The sequence below is a fragment of the Rhamphochromis longiceps genome, linkage group LG17, assembly GCF_057381845.1.
Source record: "Rhamphochromis longiceps isolate RC_006_pf linkage group LG17, R_longiceps_female_GT1.1, whole genome shotgun sequence".
Lineage (NCBI taxonomy): Eukaryota > Metazoa > Chordata > Actinopteri > Cichliformes > Cichlidae > Rhamphochromis > Rhamphochromis longiceps.
Genome location: NC_140573.1, coordinates 14,609,829 through 14,636,651, shown reverse-complemented (window position 1 = coordinate 14,636,651; position 26,823 = coordinate 14,609,829). Strand labels below are relative to the sequence as shown.

At 41.5% G+C, this 26,823-nt stretch overlaps 1 protein-coding gene across 2 annotated transcripts; it reads left to right on the top strand.

Moving 5' to 3' along the window:
- Window positions 1-1,122: 1,122 nt before the first annotated feature.
- On the top strand, window positions 1,123-26,823 carry igfbp3 (insulin-like growth factor binding protein 3). 2 transcript variants are annotated; one of them, XM_085386348.1, is made up of 4 exons: window positions 1,123-1,620; window positions 5,236-5,479; window positions 8,289-8,408; window positions 22,104-26,823. In XM_085386348.1, exons 1-4 carry the CDS (start codon window positions 1,263-1,265, stop codon window positions 22,273-22,275), a joined length of 894 nt encoding a protein of 297 aa, XP_085242474.1. In that variant the 5' UTR covers window positions 1,123-1,262; the 3' UTR covers window positions 22,276-26,823. The 2 variants fall into 2 exon arrangements, with proteins under 2 accessions (XP_085242474.1, XP_085242475.1); XM_085386349.1 differs by having other exon boundaries at window positions 1,126-1,620; window positions 5,236-5,483; window positions 22,104-22,312.

Genomic DNA, 26,823 nt, shown 5'->3' with positions numbered 1-26,823 from the left:
CAAGCCACAGATCAGAATCGAAATATTTCAGATGCAAAAAAAGCTGAAAAATGCAAAAAGAGAAAAAAACATGTCAAGTAATGAGAAAACTAATCTCAGCTGGAGACGTTTTCTCGCTATTCTGGGAGTGTTTCCTTACCTAGTGCTTGTTTTTCATAATGGAGTCTCAACACTTTTTCTGCTTCTGTGGTGGAAATCACACAACGGACTATACTTATTACATTATTTTCTCAGCGTGTGCCCCCCTCTTGCGTTTGTTATTGCAGAACAGAAGGATATGCTGAACGTAGAGGGGGGCAGATGCTGAGCCTGCACAATCACAACATTTTCTTTTTAATAATTGGAAGTCCTGTGGGGTCAATGACAGGGTGGAGGCATCCAGGAGGAAAGGCACAAGGGGGTCTGGATACCGAGCGAAAAAGGGTCAGGTATGCAGTCTGGTCTGCACGTGCTTGGTAGCTGGCATGTGCATCCAATCTCTGCAGCTTTAGCAGACCAGAGCAGTTAAACAATACCTCTTTGGCTGCACCCACAGTCCAGCATGCGGTCACACTTATACAAACACTATATGCAAAGAAATTATTGTTATAGTATGAGGCCACCTATACACCTACCCAGAGGAATGTTTTATCAGTTTTGCATGTGGGTGTGGTGGGGGAGCTTGGGGTAACACCAGTGGCACTCACTCACATAGGATTAATGCCAGCAGGAGATCGGACCAGTGGAGCAGAACCCTCAAATTCCCAAACCCGGAGTTTTGGGAGCAGTCACCACATGAGAACTGTCCTTGGTGCAGTTTGTCATCTTATCTGCAAAATGAAAATGAAAGTGATTTATACTAGTAAACAGTATATAAAAAAGCCAACAGCTTCAACCTGCTGACATAACTTGGCTTTTCCTTTTACAGGGGAACCAGATGGACGGAGCAGATTTGGAGCTGGAAGCGCACTAGATGAACAGAACTTAGTAAAATACGTTAAAGGATTCAAAGAGTTGAATGTTTTCAGCGGCTGCCCCCCACTCACCTCCACCCGAGACTGGATATAGCGGTCCCTCATATCGGGGCTCTCCATTTACATTATTCATACGGAGGAGGGTGTGACCTGTTGGCTGTTTTTTTTCTGTCTGTATAAAAACGAGAACTTCGCGTAAAAGAAAATACAGATGGAGAAGGCTAGCCAGCTCGCTGTGTCACAGAGAGTCCCCTTAAGCCTACGTGACAACTCACATACTGTCCCTTTGTGACCAGCTTAATCGGTAGAATGCCCGATGTCTGTGTGCTTTGTCTGGTTGCCGCGCTGGCTGCATTCGCCCGGCTCGCCGGCACTGTGGGCCCCGTGGTTCGATGTGAGCCTTGCGACGCCGGCGCGCTCCTGCAGTGCAAGCCGCTGCCGAAAGACTGTGTGGAGCGGGTGAAGGAGCCCGGCTGCGGCTGCTGCATGACGTGCGCCCTCGGAGAGGGACAACCGTGTGGAGTGTACACGGGGCGCTGCGGCTCCGGCTTGACCTGTCGGCACCAGCCCGGGGAGAGCAGACCCCTGCAGGCTCTCCTGGAGGGACGGGGAGTGTGTTCGAGTCCCAAAAAACTGAACAGCGTTCTCATGCCACCGCAAAAAGAAGGTGGGAAGTCTTTTCTTTTCTTTTTTTAATGATTCTCTGACACCTTGTTGCCCGTGTGTGCGTGTTTGTGTGGGTATGTTTGTGTGCGCCCCTGAATGCTATTATGCATTGACTTTGACAGGCGCCCTGCCCATTAGGGTGCTGTTCTTCGCTGACCAAGTCCAACAGTTCCCTCCTGGGTTAAATGTGAGGCATTTATAGTGGCTGGGCTAAAGATGCTGTGACAGAGCTGCTTGTGATTAAAAAGCACAAAGAAAGATGCAAAAACGTATTTTCCGGGCTTTTTGGCAAATCACAACAATACGTGTGTGTCTGTGTTTGGGGGTGGGGGGTTACATTGCACAATTGTGCGCTGGCCTGCGTTAAACAAATCCCACTAGACTCCTAAAAGTTTGACTTCATAACAGGAGTCGTGACTTTCTAAGTTGGAGGGTCCCACGTCAGCTAATACTGCTTTCCTACAAGTCCCTTTGGAACATCGTCCGTAAATATGAAACAGAACACGAGGAGTTTTATGATTGACATGTTACACTTGAAAATAGTTTTAAGAAGAGGACACTACTGCTCCTTCCCTTTCTTCATAATGCACACAGTAGCATATGCACACACAGAGTCCCCCAAACCAGAATTTGCCATTTATATTCTGTAAGTTTATGGTTTATAGTATTTAGCTGAGGCCGAGTGCAGACCATGTCCCTATCTGCTGTGAAGCCCTTATGTTAAAGCTAATGGATTCTTGGACACAGCATGGATGTGCACAGTATGTGCTTCCCTGGTGCAGACAGCCTAGATCACAGCTGTCAATGTCATTTTATATCTAGGGCCAATACAGCCCACTTTGATCTTATGTGGGCTGGACCAGTGAAATTCCCCTCACTCATTTTTTCTACATGCCTCTGTAGTAAATGGAAAATATCTGTCATAACTATGGGGTCAAACTGTAAGTAGTAAATGTGTAAAATACAGATATGTATAACTTAACTATTTTGATTTAGTATAACTGGATGTGACAAAGGTCTTCATAAATAGGAAAAGCTGTAAAACTTGTGAAAATACAGTTAAAAGTCCAAAATGTATGTCCTTCACATTCTCCAAAGGTATCCAAAGGGCCGAATTGGCCTCCGGGCCTTATGTTTGATACCTCTGTCTGACAAAACAGGGATGAAATTCCCAACGCAAGTATTCAAACACACAATCACAGCCAATTAGCATTGAATACCAATGCTAGATTTCTTAACTGTCACACTGAGAGCCATCCTATGCCTGGTCTTTTATTTAAATGTATGGCTGCTGCTCACACTAGTCAAATGGCACACATGTCACCTACATGTGAATACACATGGTTGTGCGTCTGGGCACACAACTGACGTCAGGCACCCAAGAGCCCATGTGTGTGTTTTCTTTTTCCTGGTTGTTTGGTTTGGCCACACTAATGCGTGGTGTACAAGCACTCAGCAGTGACAGTGTCATACAAACATAAACACACACACACACACACACACACACACACACACACACACACACACACACACACACACACACACACACACACACACACACAAATACAAAGTTCTCATTCTTTCACTTACTTTCCAGCTTCCAGATCCACCTAAAATAAGAACTACCAGTAACAGTATTGACATGGGTATTGATCTGTTTCCTTCTCCATCTGCACAACTGGAGAAGAGATCCAGAAAAGGAGGCGGAGAGGAAGAAAATGACCCCAAGTGCCCCTGTTGGTCAGAGTGTGTTGATGCAGCTCAGCGGTTTCCACAGCCATGTCCCCAGATTCAGCACAGGATCTCCTCCCAGACATTAACAAGCTCTCCTCCTCACCGCAGTTTGTGCTGTTTACCCCTGTGCTATTATACAAACAAATTGCGTAATGTGTCAATCTAAAACACCCCAGACTTCCTAGAAGGGTTATAAAAAAGTTTATATTGACAATAAAAAGGAATGCTTGCAGAAATCTAAAACAGGGCATAATTCTTTTGTCCCTGCTTGTGGACATATATGGCTGTTATTGAAAAGTTTGGGGCAAAACATGTGGAGGGTGCCTCAGGTTGAAAGGCACTTTCAGATTCTGCTCTATTGCAGCACACGCTGTTGTTGACATCCAAGTTGTTGTTCTCAGTTCTCGTGAGCCTGGGAGACTGTGGAGCTCCACCGCATCACTAACTGATCAGGTGGTCACAGAGAAAGGGTGGGCTGCTAGCCTGCCTGCCCACACGAGCTACACCCCTACATGCCCGTCCGCCGCCCTCACCACAGCTCTTAAACACAAAATCTGCTTTGAGTTAACAGTTTTAAACTGTGTTTGGGTGTGTATGTGTGTGTGTGTGTGTGTGAGTCGCTGCATGTGTGTTCCCATCATCCCTCTGCCTCTCCAGGACGTCGTCTCTGAGATCAGTAAGCTCCTTCCACTGTGGCCTTGCGGTGGTGTGGTCGACCGGGTGGCACATGGGTGGTAGTTTGGTCCTCTCCTATTTCAGTGAGGAACATCTGAAGCCCCCCTCTTCTTCTCAGACAGATGGTCCCTGCTTTGCTGTGTTTAACGATTTGACAGGAATCTTTGCCAACACCACTGGCTATTAATATACCTGTCCCAGCCTTCTCCCCACCTTATATATGCACACATAAACATATATACAACCGTTTCTTCTAAAGGTCCTTAAAAGGTCTTGTTTACGCTCAGTTCCTCCTTGTGACTCTATCTCTTGGCCTGCATACTGTGGAAATTTGTGGATATGAAATTGTCATGTTTCTGTTTATTACTTGGCTTCAATTCTGGCTCCAAACATCCCACAAGGCAATGAGCTAACTTTATTTTGTCTGCTTTTAACAGGGTCCTCATACACAGTCAAGAATTTCCTGCTGGATTGAATGAGCACAAGCGAGCATTTTGCAGTCATTTTGTAATATGGCAATTTCTATACAAAACAGAACAGCGATGACATGTTGGCTTTTGATTCTGAGGTCGCAGCTTAAGCTCCACTTGTGCTTCAGAAAAGAGATAATAGGAAGATGTTTCCATTAAATATTAATGAAAAAAAGAAATGGCAATTTTACGTCCATATCAAACAAACCTAAATACACTTTCAATTCAGTTTCATTTATACAGCGCCAAATCACAACTACAGTCACGTCAAGGCGCTTTATATTGTAAGGTTAACCCTACAACAATACATACAGATTATTGTATGTACAGAAAAAAAACCTACAATCATATGACCCCATATGAGCAAGCACTTTGGCGACAGTAGGAAGGAAAAACTCCCTTTTAACAGGAAGAAACCTCCGACAGAATCAGGCTCAGGGAGGGGCAACGATCTGCCATGACCGGTTGGGGAGAGAGGACTAGGCTGACTCAGATTTCCAAAAGCTTCTTCTTTACATTTAGACAACTTAACACCTAACAATCTCTGGTGTCTTTTCTTAATTTAATCCAGATATGACAAGTTTTTAAACTGACTTGAGGGTTGTAAAATTTTTACAAGAATCAAGACAGAGAATCAACCATTAAATGTCACTATTTGTCTTTATTAAGCACCAATTTATATGTATGAAACCATAAAATTGTTAAATTGAGAACTTTTCTTTGCACTTTCCATGTAGAAAATGCTGGAAATCAGGTCGAAGACTCTGTCAATGTCACCCAGACAATTCCAGTGCTGCCTGGCGTGGGAACTGTGAAGGATGGACATAGTAGGGGCTCGATGGACACCAGGCCTCCTTTGCACAACATATTAATTCAGAGGGGTGAGAACAGGAAGACCCAGAGCTACAAGGTGGAATCATTATCAGGAGGCGCCAATACGGATGTGCACAACTTCTCTGTGGAGAGCAAGAGGGAGAATGAGTATGTAAGTCACACCAGGCAATGAGATTTCTGTTAAAACTATGAGATTATTGCTGTTTTGGAAAAAAAAATACCTGGAATCTCACTAAATATATAAAATGCCCATGCCTTTCTTTGTATGTATTGTTTTGGGGGCATTTTAGCCTGACTTTAATAAGCTAGTGGACAGAAGACAGGAATGCTGGGAGAAGGACCAGGGAGAAGACACAGTAAATGCCCTCAGGGAAGCTTCAAACCTAGGCCTCAGTATTTAGGCCTTTACACACCAGACGTGTAAAATCTGTCTGACTATATCATGCGTTAATAGTAGTTTAAATTATGACCTCGTAATTTTGCTGGACAAATTTGCGGCATTTATTTTTTCTAACCAAGTTTGATATTTCAGATGTTTTGAATCTGATTAAACAGATTTGAGTAATGAGGCCACTGTAACAATTTTGACCATAGCTCATAATGTGCATCTGTACAGTAATAGTAAATAGTAAAGTAACACTATTTTTCCTCAGACGAATTTTCCCCAAACACAACACTTTCATTGTGGATATACATTACACGAGCAGTTCAGATCTGAAAAATTTGTTATTTTGTGTCACTTTTTTGCATCATGTGGATTGCTGAATCAGCAATCCAAATGCTTATGGCCATTTTTATTTGCTGTCAAATAAAAAGTGTTTACCAAAAGGACTACTGCACACCTGCTTTCTAACAACACTGCCTTGCACACTGCCCATCCCAGTAATGGCACAAATCCCAAGATGAGACGAAAGACTAGTGTCACAGTCTTAGCAGAATTTATTTATTTTTTGCTAGCCAATTAAAATGAGCTCTTTAGCCATTTTGTAGCACTATGGGGGAAAACAACTGCAACCAAAACAAAAACAACCAATTACAGAAATGAAAGTAAGTTGCTACTTGAAAAGTCTGCAACTGAGAGTTGTTAGGAGGTTGTTAGCTTGCTAGGTTTTTAGCTAGCTTTTCATCTGTCCTAGCTCTTTTCACTGCAATAATTATTGTACATTAAGACTAATATTGATTTTTGAACTCAAAAGTAACAGTAGTTGGTCAGCTGCATTATTTATAAGTACTTTTTATTAAAACTGTGCATCATAAAAAATATATATTCTGGGAAAGCAGCCTAGTCATAGAGTGTAACAGTCCGTAATAAAAATCCCATTTATATTCTCCACAGAGATTTTCATTATGAACCATAATTCTGTAACCATAAAAGCAGACTTACTGTGAGCTATTACATTATGACACAATGTAGAAATTCAGCATGATATCCACCTTGATTTAATACAAAAGCATTTTATTCATGATGTCATGGAAAATAACTATAATTGTAAACTGAAACAGAGATGTTTCTGATTTGTGAAGGCGATTGCAACCACAAATATTTAAACTGGCAAACTTCAGGTCACTTTTATACACACGTACAATACAAACTACAATATGTATGCAAAGCTATTATTATATGGCACTGATAACAAATATTTTTGAGACATTACATTTGAGAAAAAGGTTGGAAGTCGATCACTGTGGAATCAGGGATTTGCAATACATTATTTTCTTTACCATTAAAAGTAAATATGTACAGTCTTGTGGCGTTGCCCCTCCCTCCATTTCTTTTATTATTATTTTTTTCCAGAAGAAGTCTTTTTATGATTATGATTTAGCCTATAGCTAATCAGCTTGGTTCAAGGCTTAAAACTCTTTATATAATATTCCAGAAAATGAGAGGGAAATGCAGAGCAGAACTCTTCACCGTGTTTCAAACAACAGAACTTTTTTGCTAGCTAATTAACTCACCAACTTTATTATATTTTTTAACAACATTAAGTCTGGATAAGTTATTCTGAAGAAATGCCATTAGCAGTGAAAATAGAAGAGAGTTCAAATCAATAGCTGCAATCAAGACATGTATTATGCTTGCTGATATGCCACGATGCTGCGGCACCATTTGAAGCAGTGAAATGTAAATGATGATATGTGTTTGCACGTTGTTGAGGAATATTTGCAACCCAGGTTTCAACAAACTATACCAAGTTCTGACACTATTTAGTGTTGAATTAACAAAAGAAAGCTCTCTATAAAGATCTATATTCTATAAAGAAGCAAACTGTGCATTAGCCAGTTTGTCTCATAGATAAAGTAGGTCAACATTCCACTGTGGCCCAACTATGATCGCATAAATGCATACTGTCAAGCCATGGTAGGTGGTATGAATGTGTAGCTTCTTTCATGTGCAGGAAAGAAACAAAATACAAACAATATGGCAAATCTCTCATTATAGCGGAGCTATACGGTGCAATTTGTGGTCCAAAAATCCACAGGGTACTTTTATGTTATCTACTATTGTTTAAACACCAGTAGTTTTGATTACAAACATTTTGTAACAGAAGGTACCACTTTTTCACAAAGTGACTATCTCATTTTGGGATTTAACCTCTTCAACCTGGACCTTACAGTGTGTTTGCTTCTGCACTTCGACACGGGCTCAGCATAGGTTGCTCAAACTTACAGAACTTTATTTAAAACTGCAGGAAAAATCCAGAAGCTCAATGGCATGTTAAACATATTATAAGAATAAGTATAAGAATAATGGATTACATCAGAATTGATATGATACGTTTAGCTTTGGAGCCGATTAGTAGGATAAAACATTAAAGGTTCAACACGGTACCTTTTATAGGCTTTGATGTTCACCACAAACTTTTGAACTTGCATGGCTGTGCCCGGTGTTCTTCCTGTTTGTGAATGTGTAAGGATGGCGGCCTAATATTAATGCTTTTGTTTGCTATGTTGCTAGGGGCCATGTCGGCGGGAGATGGAGAGCATCCTTAACAGCCTTAAAATCAGCAACGTGCTTAACCCGAGAGGCTTCCGCATACCCAACTGTGACAGAAAGGGTTTCTACAAGAAAAAGCAGGTGACTGGTTCTCCCTGCTGTTTTATCTCTGTTGTTTCTTTATACCTCGTCTCTGTCCCTCAAACACACACACACACCCACACACACACACACACCTGCGGACATACAAATAGACCCACCGCATGCCTGAACACTTCCAAAGAATCCTCAAAGACTCATCCCAACCACCCACACTTACACAATCCCCCTTTTTTGCAGCCCAGGTTGCCTTGACAGCCACATCAACACTATATTATCAGAATGGCTAATAACCATGTATTACTCCAGTAAATGCACTCCAGCCGTCTGACTCATGCCTCACAGGAAATGAAGTCGGTCAGGTGTGTTTGTGGGTGTGTGGTGTGGGAGAGTATGGGGGGTAGGGATGTAAGAATGTGGTCCAGGAGTGTGTGTGGCATGGTAGATGTGGCAGCAGGGGAGTATATGTATGGCGCTTGTTTGATGGCAGTAGTTTGGTGTGGGAGAGTAGGTGTGGGGTGCTGTTGGTGAGGTAAAAAAACAAACAGGCTGTCACTGGTTTAGTTTTTCACGTTCGTAGTGCAGACTGGGGCCACCCATAGGCTACTCATTTGAAAGATGGCAGGGGGGAGCAAAGAAGCTGACATTTGGCAGAGCACTGTAGGTGGGTGACATGTGCTGTGACCTGAGGGAAAAAGGGATAAGACGGCGGAAGGTGGTGGATGAAGAGGAGGGCTTGTGGGCCATTAGTGAGACACACAATGTGACAAATACCACTATCCAATTTCCTGGGGTGGGGAGTCTTATCGGAGGGATTCCACAGGCCCATTCTGAGAAAAGCATGAGTCACCGAAAACCCCCTACAAGCACCATGAGTCAGAGTCCAACTCAAGCCATAACACACACACAGAAAAAAAAAAGAAAGAATTGTCTTCTAAATTCTTACCTCACTCTTTCCCCACGGTCTCTCCACAGTAGTTTCATTGCTACTTTCATTAAAGTCAGCCTCTACCTTGCTCATTTCCTGGATTCCTTCAACAAAATATCTACCGGGAAAGTGTCAGTTCTGGTTGGAGTGTTTGCAAATGTGTGTGTGGCAGTGTGCCAGCTCCTGTCGCCCTTTTCTCAGAGCACCAGTGGGGTGCGGAGTGTTGTGTTAAATCCGTCTCAGGGGATGTGCCTTCACGGTGTGTTGTAGAGATTTATGACCGGAAACATGGTGAAGAGGAGACCGTGTGAACCGTCTAGGGTGACAATACTTTGAAAAGAAGGGAGCAGGGAAAGGAGGTGGGAGGGATGAGGTTGGGGGGAAGGACTAAACAGAGAAAAAAGTAGCATAACTTTATACCTAATATGCAGGTTCTGTACCTCTGTATGAGTATATCCCCTCAAATATGAAATGCTGTAGAAATGTAGCTTTTTATTTAACTTTTAGCGATGATGGCTCAGGGGGAACTAAAATTAAGAACTTTAAGTCAGCGTTTTGCATCCTTAATTGCGTTACAGCACTTTTGAAGTGCTTGTCAGGAAGACGCTGATGATGGATTAAATAACATTTTCACACACAGATTCACAGAAGTGAAAAAGGAGAACAGAAGTTATACTATTCCAATTGTGTCTATGTTTCTGAAGTTCCAGTAAATAACTGTGTGTTTATCTAAATCTGAATAGTGCATGCTGCGTGTCCGTATCTTCAGCTTAAGATGAAAAGCCCTTAAAGGCCACATATAATTGTCATTTGATTTTTTTTTAAGTACAACAGCAGACAAAAGCGATTTAATAGATGTTGAATTTCAGTTGCAGTTTTTTTATGACAAGAGTTTTTTTTTCCACAACTTTTGCTTAAAGTACTATCACGTCCGACAGTTGATAATACAAGACCTCTTCCTGGTAGTTTCAGGGAAACCAGAAAGTCCTGTATTCAGCTTAGGGACTTTTTTTTTGAAAGGCAGGAGCTCAAACCGTTTTATGTGCTAAGTGTAACTGCTTTTCTCATTGAAATCAGGAAATGGGCCTTAAAGATTTTTTCAAAGTCACTGCATGTGGGCGGGCATGGATTTGACTCATTTCAGTAACAGTTAATTTTAACAGTGACATTTTTAATGGCCAAAGACAAAAAAAAATCAATTAAATAACCACTTGATAGCTTATATAGCTTATATTTCTGCTGAACTCTCCGTGTAATTTGCTCAGTTGTTGCAGAATGTATCTTTCTGGGATTATGCTGGCATGTTTGTTGTTGAGCCATTGACTGTGAAAGGTTTTAATTAGAGTTGGGGAGTAGAGAACGGCATGTAATAAAACTAGTAATTTAACAGCATTTTCCCGGAGCTTGCTGGTAGTTAATTAACTTCTAAAACTAAAACTAAAATTGTGGGCCATAAAAAGACTGGAAGTTTAAAAAAATATGACTTGTCTACTGTAATGAAGGTCCACTGCTAGTTCAGATAGAGGGGGAGGAGGTGGAGGTGGTGGAGGTGGTCAACAAGTACAAGTACCTCGGGCTGTGGGTGGACAATAAACTGGACTGGTCATGCAACACAGAGCACCTGTATAAAAAAGCCCAAAGCCGACTGTACTTCCTCAGGAGGCTGAGGTCTTTTAACATCTGCAGGAAGCTCCTGAGGATGTTTTACCAGTCAGTGGTTGCTGGAGTACTTTTCTATGCTGTGGTGTGCTGGGGGAGCAGCACAGCAAAGAGGGACTCATCCAGGCTGGAGAAACTGATCAGGAGGGCTAGCTCTGTGGTCGGCATGAAGCTGGACACTCTGGTGACAGTGGCAGAGAAAAGGACATTAAAGAAACTGATGGACATTATGGACAATGCTGGGCATCCTCTGCACACGGCCATAAACAACCAGAAGAGTCTGTTCAGTGACAGGTTGCTTCTCCCCAAGACAAGAACTAACAGACTTAAAAACTCCTTTGTCCCACACGCCATCAGACTGTTTAACTCCTCTCTGGAGGGGAGAGGGAGGGGAAACAGGAGGACAAAGGAGGGGGGAACAACTAAGCTGTAGTGCCTCTGCACCTCACTGTACAATACCTTGTGCAATACTTTTTGTAAATAGTCAACAGTGCAATAGACTCAATACTTGAAATGTGCAATTCACTTGTATTTTTATTTTTTATTCCTATTTATTCTATTTATCCCCTTTGTATATTTTATTTATATTTGTCTCTGTATTTATATATGTGTGTGTGTGTGTGTGTGTGTGTGTGTGTGTGTGTGTGTGTGTATATATATATAACAGTTCTGTAACTGTAACTTTGGTCGTTGCTGTGCTTTTTTTGGAAGTCGAATTTCCCAGAGGAACCCACCCGAGGGATTAATAAAGTTCTATCTTATCTTATCTTATCTTATGAAGGCTCTTTTCCTGTCCAGATCCTTCCCACTATGATGGCATACCCAGGTGAAGATCCTGTCATGGTACTGTGGTGGCCATCCATAGGCATCCATAAGCTGTATTGCATCAGCAGGGGTCATTGTTAAAATGTGATAACTTTTTTTGTAGTGGGCTGAAGCTGGACTTTGCCCTTTGCCACTATTTCTATTTGCATTTTTTTTTTTTTTTTTTTGGATAGAATTTGTTGGTTCAGTCAAAGTGCGGTCAAGAAATGGTGGTGGTCTCAGGCCATGTCCACACTAATACGTTTTCATTTGAAAACACATCTTTTTCTCTTTGTTTTGGCCTTCCGTCCACACTGAGGCGGCGTTTTGAAAACGCCCTCCAAAGCGGATACTTTGGCATCACAGTGTGGACACAGCGTGGACAGCGAACAGTGTGGACAGTGAACCTGGAGCCTTTTTGAAAACGATGACACATTTTAGTCATGTGATGCAGTCGTGTGACCAATTAAACTAAGATAGTGGAGGCATTAAACAGCAGTTGTTTTGTTTGCTCTCAATCTATTAAAGATTAATATCAGTCTGTACATGCTCCAGATAGCTTTTCTTCAAATTCTTTAATTCTCACTCGCTTTTGCAACTTTGCACTTTTGTGTTACTCACAGCAACAACTCCACCTCATTGTCAGTCCATTTAAAAAAAAGGTCGAATCGTCTTGCGTTTCACGCATGCGCAGTACTGGCGTGTAAGTGTTTTCGACCTTTTCAATGTGGACGCACAACTCTGTGAAAGCGACTGAAAATGATAGTGCAGACAAAAACACCGTTTTCAAATTCATCCAGGCTACTGTAGACGTGGCCTCAGGATCTACTCTCTGCTTTTTGCAGACGATGTGGTTCTGTCATCAAACAGTAACCTCCAGGTCACAGTGGCAGTGGGGTGGTTTGCAACAAAGCGTGAAGCGGCTTTGGTGAGAATTAGCACCTCCAAGTCTGAGGCTATGGCTCTCAATGGGGAAATGGCGGCATTCATACTTGCCCCCAATGGAGGAGTTCATATCTCAGGGTCATGTTCATGGGTACCCTGCCATCCTTTATGATGGAAGGATGGTGTGGTGTCTATGATCAAGAGCTGTGTGCGAGGAGCTCATTTCCAGTCAGGGCAGGAAATAAGTTTCTTGTTCCGACTCTACAATAGAGGCAGGTTGAGGAGCTTTGTGATTCAGAAGGAATCCTTCCACATTGGAAGAGCTGGTCTAGGCATCTGAATAGGATGCCTGCTGGTTGCCTGCTTAGTTAGGTGTTTTGGGCATATCAATGTGTGGGCTGATCTCAGGACTAAACCAGGATACACTAGAGAGAGAGTGCCTCTGGGCTGGTTTGGGAATGCCTCAGAGCCTAAGTGCCTGCCATGGATAAGTGACAGAAAGTGGATGTTTGCCATCCCTTTTCTCTTCCAGAGACATTTATAATAAAATAGGATTTGTAATGTGTCCACCTTCATTGCGGTCTGCTGTTAGATTTTTAGAGGACTGAATGCAGTTTTCATTCCATTCCATCATCCTTCTCCCTGCATAGCTATAGGAGTATGTAAATGAAGACATTTATGAAAACAATGCGTGGCTATGAATATGGCTTAATGCATTTGTCAAAACAAAGTAGACGCTTCTGGCACACCATAACTTACTTCCAAGACAACAAATTGTGAAGCTGTCAAAGCTGACCCTAAAGACACATGCGTTTGGTCAAACATTGTTGCACGAGTCAAACAAAAAGGTTGTTATGTATCCTGCAAGTGTTGCTGGAGTTTTAAACAGGTAACCCAGTGACGACCCTAACTTTAACCCCAACCCTATATTTTTGAGAAATATATGGTTTTTGAAAAAAAAAAAAATGTAAACAGTTTTTAGGATCAGTTTGAATAGTTATTTTCTTTTTTCACTGTTAGCCAAGACTTGAGAAGAACATTTTCTTAAATAAAATAAGTTAGGTTATAGTTAGGGTTAGGGTTTGAATTGTCATGAATCCATAGGCAACTTGTGGAACATGTGCAAAAGGGTGAGTGTGGCTCAGAGCTCATACAGCAATGTCATTATAGATAAACAAATGTTCAGACAAGTTGTCGCATGCTATTTGAGCTGAATGAGTTATTCTGCTGCGTGCAATACCCCCACCTGGACTCAAGTCTCTAGAAGGCAGGGTTCTGACTCACAGACATGTATGTAAACCCAAAGCTGACTCAGTTACCAACTGAATAATGTACATTGAACTACTTTTGTCTCAACAGTTTAACATTATTTTACACCATTGGTTAGGTTTGCTATGGTTCAGCTTGTTCCACTGTCAAGTTAGTGGTAATTTGGAAAACAACACTTTCAAAGTGGTTCCCCGGCACTATTTTTATTTAATCATATTTTGGAAAAAGAAAAAGTATTAGACTATTTAGCTCCTATGGACTGTCCATATAAGTGCATATACTCCCTCTCAAGTCAGTTCCTCCCATCCTGGAATGACTCCAACTCCACTATAATGAACTGTAGGTAGCAAGGTTAGTCGTGGCTCTACTGCAGCCCTGGTGAGTTTGCTTGCGTGGCACATGGACTGTTTCACTATCCGAGACAGATTCTAGTAAGAGTCGCTGTATAGCTAATTCCATTTTTCTAGAGCAGAAGAAGAATCACTGTCCCAGTTGCATTCTGCAGCTATGGGGTTTAAGTGTCTGGATTTTAGCTAAATGACACTGAGGTCCATCACAGCACTAGTCAGACTAGTGTTAGGGGAAGGACTAGAGATAGGGGGTTAACAGCACCTGAACTTTCAAAAATAAGAGCAATAGAATGAAAATGAAATAAATGCTGAAATAAGTCATAATTAATTTATTCCTCCAATAAAAAATCTATGTGTCGGAAACACTTCAAGTTGCGTTAATCATTTAAGCTTCATTCAACCTCTGTTGCTGTACTTTTCTATTTAAATGCAAAATGGTGCAGCAATGTAGCCAGTGAGGAGAGTGGAAGCAGTAGCCTTGACCTCTTAACATTCACCCAGTCACAGGTGACTGGTTTAAGGGTGGGGTCAGGGTTAAGGTTAGGCTTCCATCTTACCTCTTTGGCATACCCATGCTCACGTATCAACCCTATAGTTGTGTTATTTTCATATAAGAAAGGTACGTGCCATTAGCAAAAAACTGCAAGGAGGAACCTATTTTTAGCTGGAGTTATATGAATTGGCTCAGTATCCCCATTCAGGCCAGGCATTCCCAACACTGACCACTCATTACATCCCTCAAAATCTCACTCTCTCTTTAATTCATCATTTCACCACCCATCATTACCCCCATTGTGCCGTGCCTACGGTCATCCACACATCTTTTGTTCTGCTTGCCCGCTCCATCATTCCGTCCATCCTGCCCTTCCACCCACCTGGCTTTTCCTTCCTTGTTTGGACAGGAATCACCCTGCAGAGGGTTGTGAATGGAACGACAGTGTGTGTCTCTGTGTGTACTCTTTTAGAGTTTTGAGTGTGTGTCAAGAGGAAGAGGAGCAGGAGGAGGAGGCTGTGGGTTAAGGATTTGAGCCAGGTGCCTGTGTACCCTTCTGCGTCCTCATTCACTAGGTCCTGACACTGCCAGGCCCATAAGGGTTGACTTATTGAGCGTGACTCAGAAGGATCTGTGGAAATGTACACACCAACCACAATGGCTTTATAATAACTGGCCAACCTTTGGGGATCCAGACAGCTATTTTCACCCTGTCTCTCTCTAGTTCTCTTCCCTCCCTAGATTTATAATCCATCTCTCTTTCTTCTTCACTTTGAAATATAAGCCCCTTTTTCCAGTGTCTCATGCATAATACGCAGAGCAGGGGAATATTTTTATTATTGATGCCAACACAGTACCTAAATTTAGATGCCGATAACCAAACTGTACTTCTCAGTAGTTTTACTTGAGCATATTAACATTTTCAATAAATAAAAAAATCCCTTTTTCATGCTGCAAATTAGGCAACTCTGTAAAGTCCTGAAAGGTGTTATTCATATTCTTGTCAGAGGAATTTCCATTTATTTTCATATTTCAGATAAATGTTTGAAATGTATTCAGTTTGGTGGCAAAGTAAAGGAAATGTGTGATGATGATATTTCTGATGCTAAAAGTAAATACCTAATCTTTTATTGGTGATTGCGGCTCGTGAGAACCAATATTTAATAGCGCAAACAAAACAAAGTGACAGACCTAAATCACCTAAATCAAAGTCTGAATCAGTTGCCACAAGGTGTCAGCAGCAGCATCCTGTAGTGTAACAGTAGTGATACAGCGTAAGTCAATATGTAAGCACAACAGCAGCATAGGTGGTGTTTTTCTCTGAAATTTTAAGTAAAAGTATAGGTTACACACAAGTAAAACTTTGAAACTCTTCCCCAACCTTGTCACACAAAAAAGCTGAAAGTGAACATTATTTTCTACCTACAGTATTGTGTTATGTCCCGGTCTAGGAGTACAGAAGCGCAACAAAGGGGTTCAAAAGGGTGTCCCCACCCCGTCCCATAAGCCAGACCCAATAGCCATTTTATCATTAAAGGTGAGGTTTATTGCTATACCAATAACACCAAAACTGAAAGGATAAACTCCAGGGTGAACAAAGGCCAAAATAACAAACCAAACAAGCTATTCCCGAAAAGTGCTACCTCAACCCTACATGAAACAAAACCAAACAAAAGACAAGTGCTACCTCGAACTCCCTAGCTTCATAAACAAGACAAAGCGTCCAAAATTATATAGACAGTTCACCTCTTCTGCTTTAGTGCTATTTACAGATGGACACGACTATTTACAATACTATATAAAAAACCTAGTTGTTGTCAAAATACACACAAGATCAAGCACTGCAAGTTTGGAGGCTGAAGACAGATCTGCTGCTGCCAGTTGCTGCCAGGGGAACAACTGCTGGAGACGGGCTTTTTGAAGCAGCCAGTTGATAATAGGGGCCAATCAGCAGCCGCCAGACCAAAGCCAGCCCAAAACAGCTCAACCAATCAGGAGGACCTGGAGAGACTCTTAAAGGCACAGAAGACACATACAAAACAGTCCAGACATGCTGACACACACTAATTCAAAATATGGCTGTATCTTGGGTCCACCTTTTTAAGTAGTTGCTTAAAGCCCTGCCTTAAGCAACTACTTAAAGCAGCACCATTAACTCCATCAGTAATCCATAAACGATTTATTCTTCCTCTCATATGGAATGCAGATAGCAAGCGCTCCGGCAGTGCTGGGTTTGAGCCATTTATTTATTTTTTTATTTATCTTTCCATGCTATGTGTTTTTGCCTCAAGTGGTGAAACAAGTTTGTTTCTTCCACTTTTAGCAGGAAGATCTTTCTTGCATATTTTGCATTGTTGGGGTTGCTGAAGTAGCTCTCTGTTTAGGCTCTCAGATATGCCTGTCTTGTCGTTCGTGATAGGGAACGTAAATGCACAGTGCTCTACCATTAACAGTAATGTAAATATAATTTTTTTTAACATGAAAAAGTATATCTGTTTTTCAATAAATTATAATATTTCCAAAGTTACTGACCAAAAATAATGGCGATTATTATTTTTGCTTTAATTGAACTCAATTACATGTGCCAACAAACATGTATGAATGTTTTTTGGGAGGTATACATCCATTAGCTGCAACATTAAAATCACTTGCCTAATATTATGTCTCAGCTCTGTTCTGACAGGACATGCTGGCAGAACCTCTGGGGGTGTCCTGGTTGTCACTGGAATGTTGGCAGTGTTTCCTTTAGGATTCTGTGTGTTACTGGATGCAGACTGTGGAGCAGCGCATCCATAGACACTTGATCAGGTTAGCATCTTGTACTGCGAGAGCCTGCTCTTATTGGGGTGTGCCATTGGCATTTTAAGATTCATAGTACGTATGTGTCAAATTAACATTCACATAAGTAGTTAGACTTAAGGGTTACCAGGAGAACACAGAATGATCCATGTTATTCACCTACACATTTTTTTCCCAAAATATCCCTTTTTGCTTTTCGCTAAAACAGAGTAGGGTCTTGATAAGGATTATCAGCTATGATGACTTGGATCTCAGAGGGTTAATGTAGCTGACTCTGTCACACTAACTATATTACACTATATGTAACACTGTTGTATCTAAAAGATAATCAATGTTTATCATAATAATATTAAATAGATCGATGTAGCTTTAACACAAGTAGAAATAAATGAAGCTTTAATGTGCAAATATTGGCTAGTAGGTGGTTATGTTTATGGTTAACAGATAGAGTGCTTAACAAATTATTGATGTTATAAATTATACATGTCAAAAACGTGTTTGAAATTAGACATGACTTTAATCACTGAGCTGAGTTAAATTAGTTATTAAATTAAACCCAAACTTAACTACCATTAAAATGAATTTTCTGCTGCAAGTAAACAGCAATTTGGCATTTGAATTGAATTTGAACTGTAAAACAGTACATTTGGAAATTATTATTACATGAAACAGCAATAGTTATATTTTATTAGTAAATACTTTTTAATCATCTTTAAAGAGCTTGTGCAAACTGGGGGATGAGCCATTAGAGAAACATCAAAAATTAAATATGTAATTTTTAATAATGTTAATAAACCTTACATTGGGTGGTGGTCTAATAAATTTGTTAAGCAGTGTATATGTAGAAATCTTTCTCTTAGAGATAATCGTCCAAATACACTGTTTTAAATTTACCCTCTTCTCCCTCTATGGTTTGACCACATCGAGTCATTACTTATATTGATCTCCCTTCTTCCAGTCTACCACTTTGTAAACTTGTGAAGCAATATTTAAGACTCTATTTTAAAGTTTGTGTGTTGCCAATATTCTAAAACAAACAAATTATTCTGGAGTTCTCTTCACTTAGACACTTTTTTAAAGAAAAAGCAATATCCTGCAGCTACTCCCAAATGCACTTGCAAGCACATACAGATGCCCGCTTGATTACATAAATACATATACATGCGCCCATACACACACACACAAACACATTGCATTTTATGAGCTGGTGTTTATCCAGTGGTCAGACCAGGCTCTTTTTAATGTGCGTGAAGCCCAGCAGCCTTGCTGTTAGCTATTAAGATCAGCATTACAAGAGCTTGCATTCATGCACACAACGCACATGCATGCACACCTCATAAAGGTAGCATTATGGCTTTGCAAGGTAGATGAAATATGCTTTGTTTTTTGTTGCTTTTTTTAGTGACAACCATGTGGACCAGGCAGGGCTAGTTTTGGGGCTATGAGGCTCAGAATATAGGGCATGGGATTTAGGCTGGCGCAGGGTTTGGACTCTGCATGTGATCGGGTGACTGTGGAGGCTGTTTGAGTAAAGCAAACTCATCGTTATGTTAAGAAACCAGTTTGAAATGATCTGAGCTTTGTGCCATGGCTGTTATGCTGCACTAAGCCAGCATAAGATAGATACACTGTGTCATGAAGGGATGGACATATTCAGCAGAGAGAGTACATCCATGGAGAGTAAGAGAGAGTAAGAGAAATCAGGTGAAAACAAACAAACAATGAAAACCATCCACTGCAGCTGCTGTCTGCTCTTTTTGTGCTACTTTTTGTTAACTTTTGTTCTCCCTTCTTGGTGAACTTAGCTGTTGTTCCCTTTCCAGCTTTTCAACCGGTCAGCATTGGCTCTGTGCGCAGCATCATCTGTAGTGACATTCACTGCTTAGTGGATGTTTTGTACTTATGCGTGTGTTTGGAGTGAAGCACTAAAGAAAGGACTGCAGAGGCTGGAATAGAAATTAAAAGGTAGCCAAGCAACAGGGATAAGCACACATGCACATTTTTCCTCTCCTTTCCATCTTTCCAAGGGGACAGGAGTAGGAAGACGATAACAACCAAAATACTGAGTTCACAGACAAGAATGCCTGGATGATGTTAGGGGCACATGTGGTCGTGTACCTATCTCCAGACTCCACTAGTTGTTAGTGAGGTATTTTAATAGATTGCTGTCTCTATAAAGCTGCCTTTGATCATGCACTCAGGCTGTACATGAATCTTGATTACACTGGAAAAAGGACACCTGATCACACTCCATCTGTCTCCCTGTGCCAAGGAACATTGCAGTTTTGTTTACAATGTTTACTGATAGATGTTAGAAATCTAAGTATAGCACTCAGTTTGAGATTGAAGTGCAGATTTTCAGCTTTTAATTTGTTGTTTTTTACATCCCTGACTGATACACTGGCAAGTTAAAACACTTTAACCTGTGTCTGACTTCCTTCACTGCTCGGGCCAACACCTTAAGCATGTTACTAAAATGCAATCTGACACTTTCCCTAAATGGGGTACTGCATTCATTTAGTTTAGTCTTTTTTTTTCTTTTTTTTAAGAAAAGTTGGGCTTAGAGATTAGAGATTCAGGTTCTCAGGTCATCATCAATGATAATTTAGACCTAACAGAGCTGTGGGTGATTGGTGTGCATAATGTAATAAAAGTTAAAAATTAAAATTAAGTATGAAAGGCTGAGTGAAACAGTGTTTGAACTCATGCAGAAAAGACATAGAAAGTGTTGGTGTGCAAAGAAAAACATATGTGCTCTTTACAGTACTGTCATGGTCCTGGGCCATGTTGGCCCAGTGTTCTTAGTTTTCTTGTATGTTTGTATTTTGTTCCCTATTTAGGCCATGTTTCCTGAGTTGCCCTGTTGTGTTGTTCCCTAAGTGTTTTCCCTTCGTGGCTTTTACCCCCTGTGTGCCCTCTGTGTATTTATGAGCCCTCGTCTCTCCTTATGTTTTATTCCATGTTTCCCCAGCCCGTTATGTCTTTTTTCCCCGTGCTCTCTCTCCTCCTGTCTGAACCTCTGTACTTCCTGTTTGACTCTGCCCGTCTCCCGTCAGTGTTATGTTCACCCCGCCCTGTCTCGTTATGGTTATCTGTGTCAGCTGTGTTCCCCGTGTGTTCCCACTTTCCTCGTTAACCCTCTGTGTATTTCTGTCTGCGTCTCCTCTGTTCGGCGTCGCGTTCTCCCTCATGTTGTGTGGATCTTCCTGTGTCTACCTGCGAGTGTTAGTTTACGTTTCCCCAGTTTAGTTTTGTATTTCCTGTGTTCTGCCGTGCCAGCAGTAAAGCTGTGTTTCTCGAGTTCATCCCCGTGTCTGTGAGTTTTGCATTTGGGTCCTCCTCCTGCTTGCCACACAGCGATCCATGACAAGTACATACTTTCTGATCACACACCTAGACTGCCGGTACTTACCGACGGTTGCCATCGAGGCAGACAGGCGTATCTCGGTCGTGGCTGGACTTCTTACCTCTCTCTCACCACTCCCACGGTGGGAGATGATGGGAGCTAAGAGGAGTGGGACAATTTGAGATCTGAACCTGGTTTAACTGATTGTGCTGTTCCATGTGTACCCCCAAAATGCACCTCATAAAGTTGCCACTCTACAAAGCCGAACCTCCTGTGGGACATCTGATATTACTGCGTACATGTGTGGGAGCAGGTGGGGGGGTGGGGGTATGTGTGCAGCACATACAATTCTTGTTTGTGTGCTGCTGCGTATTTGCTAACGTGTGTTTATACTCACATGCGCCCCGTGCACTGGGGCAGGCCATAATTAACTCCAGATGATTTTGAGTGCCTGCCAGCTTCCCAGAATAGCAGCACTGGTTTGCAGCCCTCCAACTGGCCTTGGCAAATATTTTAGCAACCCCATGTTTACCTTCACACTCTACACTCTCACTCACTCAGAGCATTCCTCATTCCAAGCGCCTCTCTATCAGAAATAATCTGCTTTTTCATCATTTACCCCCAGTGGCCGGTAGCACAAAGTAAACTCCTCCACAGCACCTAAATTGGGCAAACTCAACAGCACGCTGCCCACACATAATGCTGCTGCAAAAGCTCTCCTGTTCTAATCATGATGCATTTATTACTGTCTTACACAAAGCAAACCCCTGCATTGTGTGTGTTGTGTATCGCTGATGTTTTACTCACATAAAAACTCAGGTAGCAGGGCATTCCACTCCGTGATCGACGGGTTTGTCTAATGAGAGTTCTGCTGAGGCATGACTTGGCCTGCTGACAAGCATCTGAGATCTGAAAACCAACAGAGGGATGGGGTGTTATTATAATACAAGCATGCACATTGAAGGTGGTGTTGTTAAAGCTGTGTCAAGGCATTAATTCCTCTCCGTGGAAACGCTAATCTGTTTTCCCAGAGGGATAAGTCCTCTGCTACCTTTTTAACCCCACCCAAACTAGAGGTGGATGTCAAAGCTCGATGAGCGATGATCTTGCTTATGACACCGGTTGGTGTACCTTTGGTTCTGTGAAATCGAACAAGTGGCAGACTAAACTTCTTTGTCTTCTCTTCCTCGTGTTTTTTTTACAGTGCCGTCCGTCCAAAGGCAGGAGGCGGGGCTACTGCTGGTGCGTGGACAAATATGGGCAGCCTCTCCCCGGCTACGATGACAGGCAGTGGGGCGAGAAGCAGTGCTACAACCTGGAGAGCAAATGAGAGGATGGAGGAACAAAAAGTGGATGGAAAGGGGAAGACGGTGTAATATGGGGGAGGGATGGGCGAGGGGGTGAGGGGGGCGAGAAAGAACGAGATCCCACTGTGCTCTTGCATTTAGTTTTATGTAAACATCTGAAGGAACTCTGGACCTCTGATTTCAGGTCCTGCTTCTGTTGGAGGGAGGGAAGGGGGGACTAGGGGAAGGTGAGTGGGAGGGGTAAAGGATAGCGCACAGCCTTCTGTCCATCACAGCTATCTGTCCTGTGCTAGGGGGAACCACCTCTGTCCTTTTTTTAAAATAAAGGTTTAAGCTGAAAGCTGGGGAGGGGAGGGGGACCCGTCAACTGCACTATTCTTTTAGAGAGAGGAAGGAGGGATTTTTCCACTCACTTTAAAGAGGAGTTGTTTGTGACTGTGACCTGCACCCCCACCTCTTAAAAAACCAACGCCATTGTTTGTTTGTTTGTTTGTTTGTGTTTGTGTGCCCATCTGCCAGTTAGTAACTGCGTGTGTGTGTGGCTGTGTAACATGCATGCACAGCTCCATGTCTGCATGCAAGTGGCGTGTGAGTTTGTGTGTTTGTTTGTGTAAATACTGCATGTCACTAAACTCAGTTTAGAGATGTCTGACTGCCCATCCCCAGGCCCTGCTCCATTAAACAATGCAGAAAAAACATAGCACTCTGGCTCAGGGTCCATTATTAAGTGAAGGATTATAAAATATTAGATGGTAGGGCTTCAACTTTTTAGTGCAGCTCGGGGGGCAGCCTTGCTGTTTCTAGTTCCTTGTTACTAACCTGCAGGGCAAAGGGATTGGAGGCAGTCCATGCAGCCACAGTGCCTTAAAAACTAGCCTTTCATTACCTCCTCTTCAGATTCAGCTCTTCCTCTTCTTCAGTAGCATAAAGCAATACTTCACTGAAAAGCTACCTTATGAGTATCGTGCTTGACAATTTTGAGGCTTGCATCTTTGATGAGGAGAGCAGCTATAACTAAAACAGTATACACAAAGATCCTGATACAGTGCCATGAAACAGTATTTTCTCCTTCTCTTCTTCCTTTTTTTGTATATTTGCCATACCCAATTGTTTCAGGTCATCAAATGAATTCTAATATTGGACACAGATAGCCAAAGGAAAGACAAAATGCAGTTTTCAAATAATGTTTTTGTTTAGCAAGGGGAAAAGCTGTTCAAACTTAGCTGCATCTGGGTGCATTTCAATGATATTGGAGACGCAAACCCGAGTGCAGAATTTATAAAATTAGGAGCTGGCTAAGGTGATCCTAATTTATTTTTTTTTATTGTGGAAAACAAAAGTTTTCAAACTTTTCCAGGCCTTAAACCTGATGCGTATTCTCCCTCATAGTAAATCTATAAAAACAAGGCGTTTAGGAAAACAGTGAATAAAAAATTGCTTTTCTAAAAAAGACAAAAATTGCAGTTCAGTATTGAATATTACATAAAATAACCTATATATAAAGTTTCTTTTAATGGCAGAGATGCGGAAATGTGTGCATGTAGCACAGAGCCGTGGCTCAGTGTCTAAGTGTCTTAATGAAAATGTGCGTTGAAGCTATTTAGAATTCTTATCTTGTTTGATCTGCTGCTCACCATAAACAAGCACAAACAGAAGTTTTGGATTTTTAACTGTATTTTCATAAGTTTGACGGCTTTTCATATTGATAAAAACCTCCTGTTTTGGCCATTCATACTAAAAAAAAGTAATGGGATTTCTGCTCTTCTAGAAAATCCTGAATGAGAATTTCCGACCATCAGTTTGTGCCATGTGCCCGAAGGGCACGTAAGGTAATGCAGCAATACAATACATTCAGGGCACCCCAGCAAGTCCACCTCTGCATGGCTCAAGAAAACAGTGGACTAGGAGTGAACTAGTCGAGGTCTAGTCTGATTAAGATGCTTTGGCGTGACCTTAAACAGACCATTCATGTTCGAAAACCAGGGCTATCTCTGTCTAACATTAAAATTTGTTAAGTGTGATTAAAATGCAAAATAACAAAAAAAATCAGGGAAAAAAAAGTTTTCATGGCACTGTAAACTTCTTAAACTGCTTTTGAAGGAAAGTCCAGTTCTTCGGGACACATTTTAAGAGTGTAAACTTATAGTTCTATTGGATGCTAAAGCTACGTTATTATTACGTTATATCTACAGATGCTGCTTGGCCAAGGAGACAATGCAATAAAGCTCCTGGAATACAGTTTTTGTTCTGTTAATGTCAAGTGATCACAGAATATGTAAGAGGGAAGATTTTCTGACTCAGTATATATTTTGTCTTGTCTCCCTCCCATCACCCCCAAGTGTTCATGGCAGATGGCTGCTCCTTCCCGAGCTTGGTTCTGCTTAAGGTTTCTTCCTGTTAAAAGGGAGTTTTCCTTTCCACTTTTGCCAAGTGCTTGCTCATATGGGGTCATCTGATTTTGGGGGTTTTCCCTTTATTATTGTTGGGTTTTTACCTTGGAGTATAAAGTGCCTGATGTGACTGTTGTTGTGTTTTGCAACTATTGAATTGAATTGAATTGAATTGAATTGAATTGAATTGAATTGAATTGAATTGAATTGAATTTCACCAGCTTCTGAAAACACATCCACTAAATTGGCATAAAAAGAAAGAAAATGATACTTTATGAAGGTTGGTCAACTCTTTTGTTGATGTGAAAAGCCAACCAAAGTGAAAATGACAATGGGAATGAGCAGTGGAAAGATGGCTTATGTAGCAACAGCAGGAATGGTTAGTGGAATTTTGCATATTTTTTTGGTAACTGCAGCTGCCAGTCCCTGCAGCAATAGCAAGTCACAAGCTCTTCAGAGTGTCCTGTCATGCTAACAGGTTCACGTTTGATATCTGAAAGACATCTTTTCAGAGGAGTATTAAGCACTTGCATGCTGCTCTGCAATTTTAGGGATCACTTTGGCTAGTTTAACTTCTCGTCTTTCTTTTTGGTGCCCCTGCTGTTCTTGTCTTCATCCATGTCCCCCTTTGGCCTTCAGCCCCTCTGTCATACATCTTCTCACTTAGCCCATCCAACCCTTCTTGTCTTCACCCCTACTGTTGGAAGGTGTGTCCAATCCGTGTGCCTAATTTCCTCTCTCCAGCACCCTGCCCACCTCCAGTACTCCTCTCTTGTCAGTGATGCAACCTGGTGTAGGTTTTTTTTTTTTTTAATCGGGGTGAGCCCGGTATGACTGGCTTGCATTGCCACAGGTGCCAGCTGCCCCTCATGCTTCAAGCACAAGCACTTAAAGCACTTTAGCTGCACTGCTACTTGTCAATGCATGCAGTTAAAGACAATTGGACCTATCAGCATCTGCATTCCTTTCCTAGGTAATGTCAGATGAAAGAGTGTGATACAGTTTGAAAAACAACAACAACAAAAAACAATACTAACCTATGGAGGAGGAGGAAAAAAATGTAAGAAAGAAAGAAACAAAACTACACCAGGACTTCTGACAGCAAACTTAGAGATCAGCCCCTTTAGAAGTTTTCCATTCAATGCAACTATTTCTTTTCTCTTTTCTTTTGGTTGTTGTTGTTGTTGTTGTTGTTGTTTCTTTGAAAAAACTTGCTTGTATGATCGTACGCCAACAAATCTCCACAAGGTGAACACGGCACCAAATATGCATTCACACAAGTGGTAGGGGGTCCGAGGGAGGAGGTGTGGTCCTCCTCGAGGAGCTTCCTGCCCTGATGCTCTCCTGCGTCCTGTGTAAAGACTTGAAAAGTGGAGAGAGCGCCGACAAAGAATGCTTGCCCAGTAGCTTGGTAGCATAAAAAACATCGGCTGTAAACTTCCTCTAACAGACAGCAACATCTTAGAACCAGCCTGTTGGTGCTATATCCAATCTATTCAAAGACTTGATGTTAAGGGGGAGGACACACATAAAAATATGTTTAAGCTATTCCCTCCCTAATATTTGTGTGTCTTTTTATATATTATTATTATTATTAGTATTAGTATTAGTATTAGTATTAGTATTTCCTGGCCAGCTTTGTGTCTGACTAGACATCATGTACAGTACGTAAAAATAAAAAAACCTTATTTATATAAGAAAGAACTATAAGCTGATCCAAACTTCTTATGAACACCAGTGACTCACCAATTGCACAGCAAAAGTCTATGATTCAGTGTACTTTGGGGAATATAATCACTAATGAATGTTTTCTTCTTTTTTTAAATCAACCTTTTCCTTCTGTTGCTCTTTGGATAGCTCTGTGCACATCTACATCAGTCAGACATTCAGATACATCCTCATCGTAGTTCACTGCTTCTTAAGGCCAGTGAACCTCTCACCTCTCAGTAAGTCAGTTCTCTCCATGCACACCCAGCCATCCTGCCCCAGTCTGTTAGCAGAGCCAGGGTCACACTTGTGTAATGTCACCTTTTATCTTTTCCTTTCTTGCTTTTGTTTTCTTCTTGCTGGTAAGACTCTTCTCTGTTCACGGGTAAATGTATTCAAGTTTATCATGCAATGATTTTTTTTTTATCATAGCTAACTAGAAATCACACAGCTATTATTTTTCTCTGAGAAAGGAGATGATTTTGAATATTTAATGTCTTTTTTTTTTTTTTAATAAAAA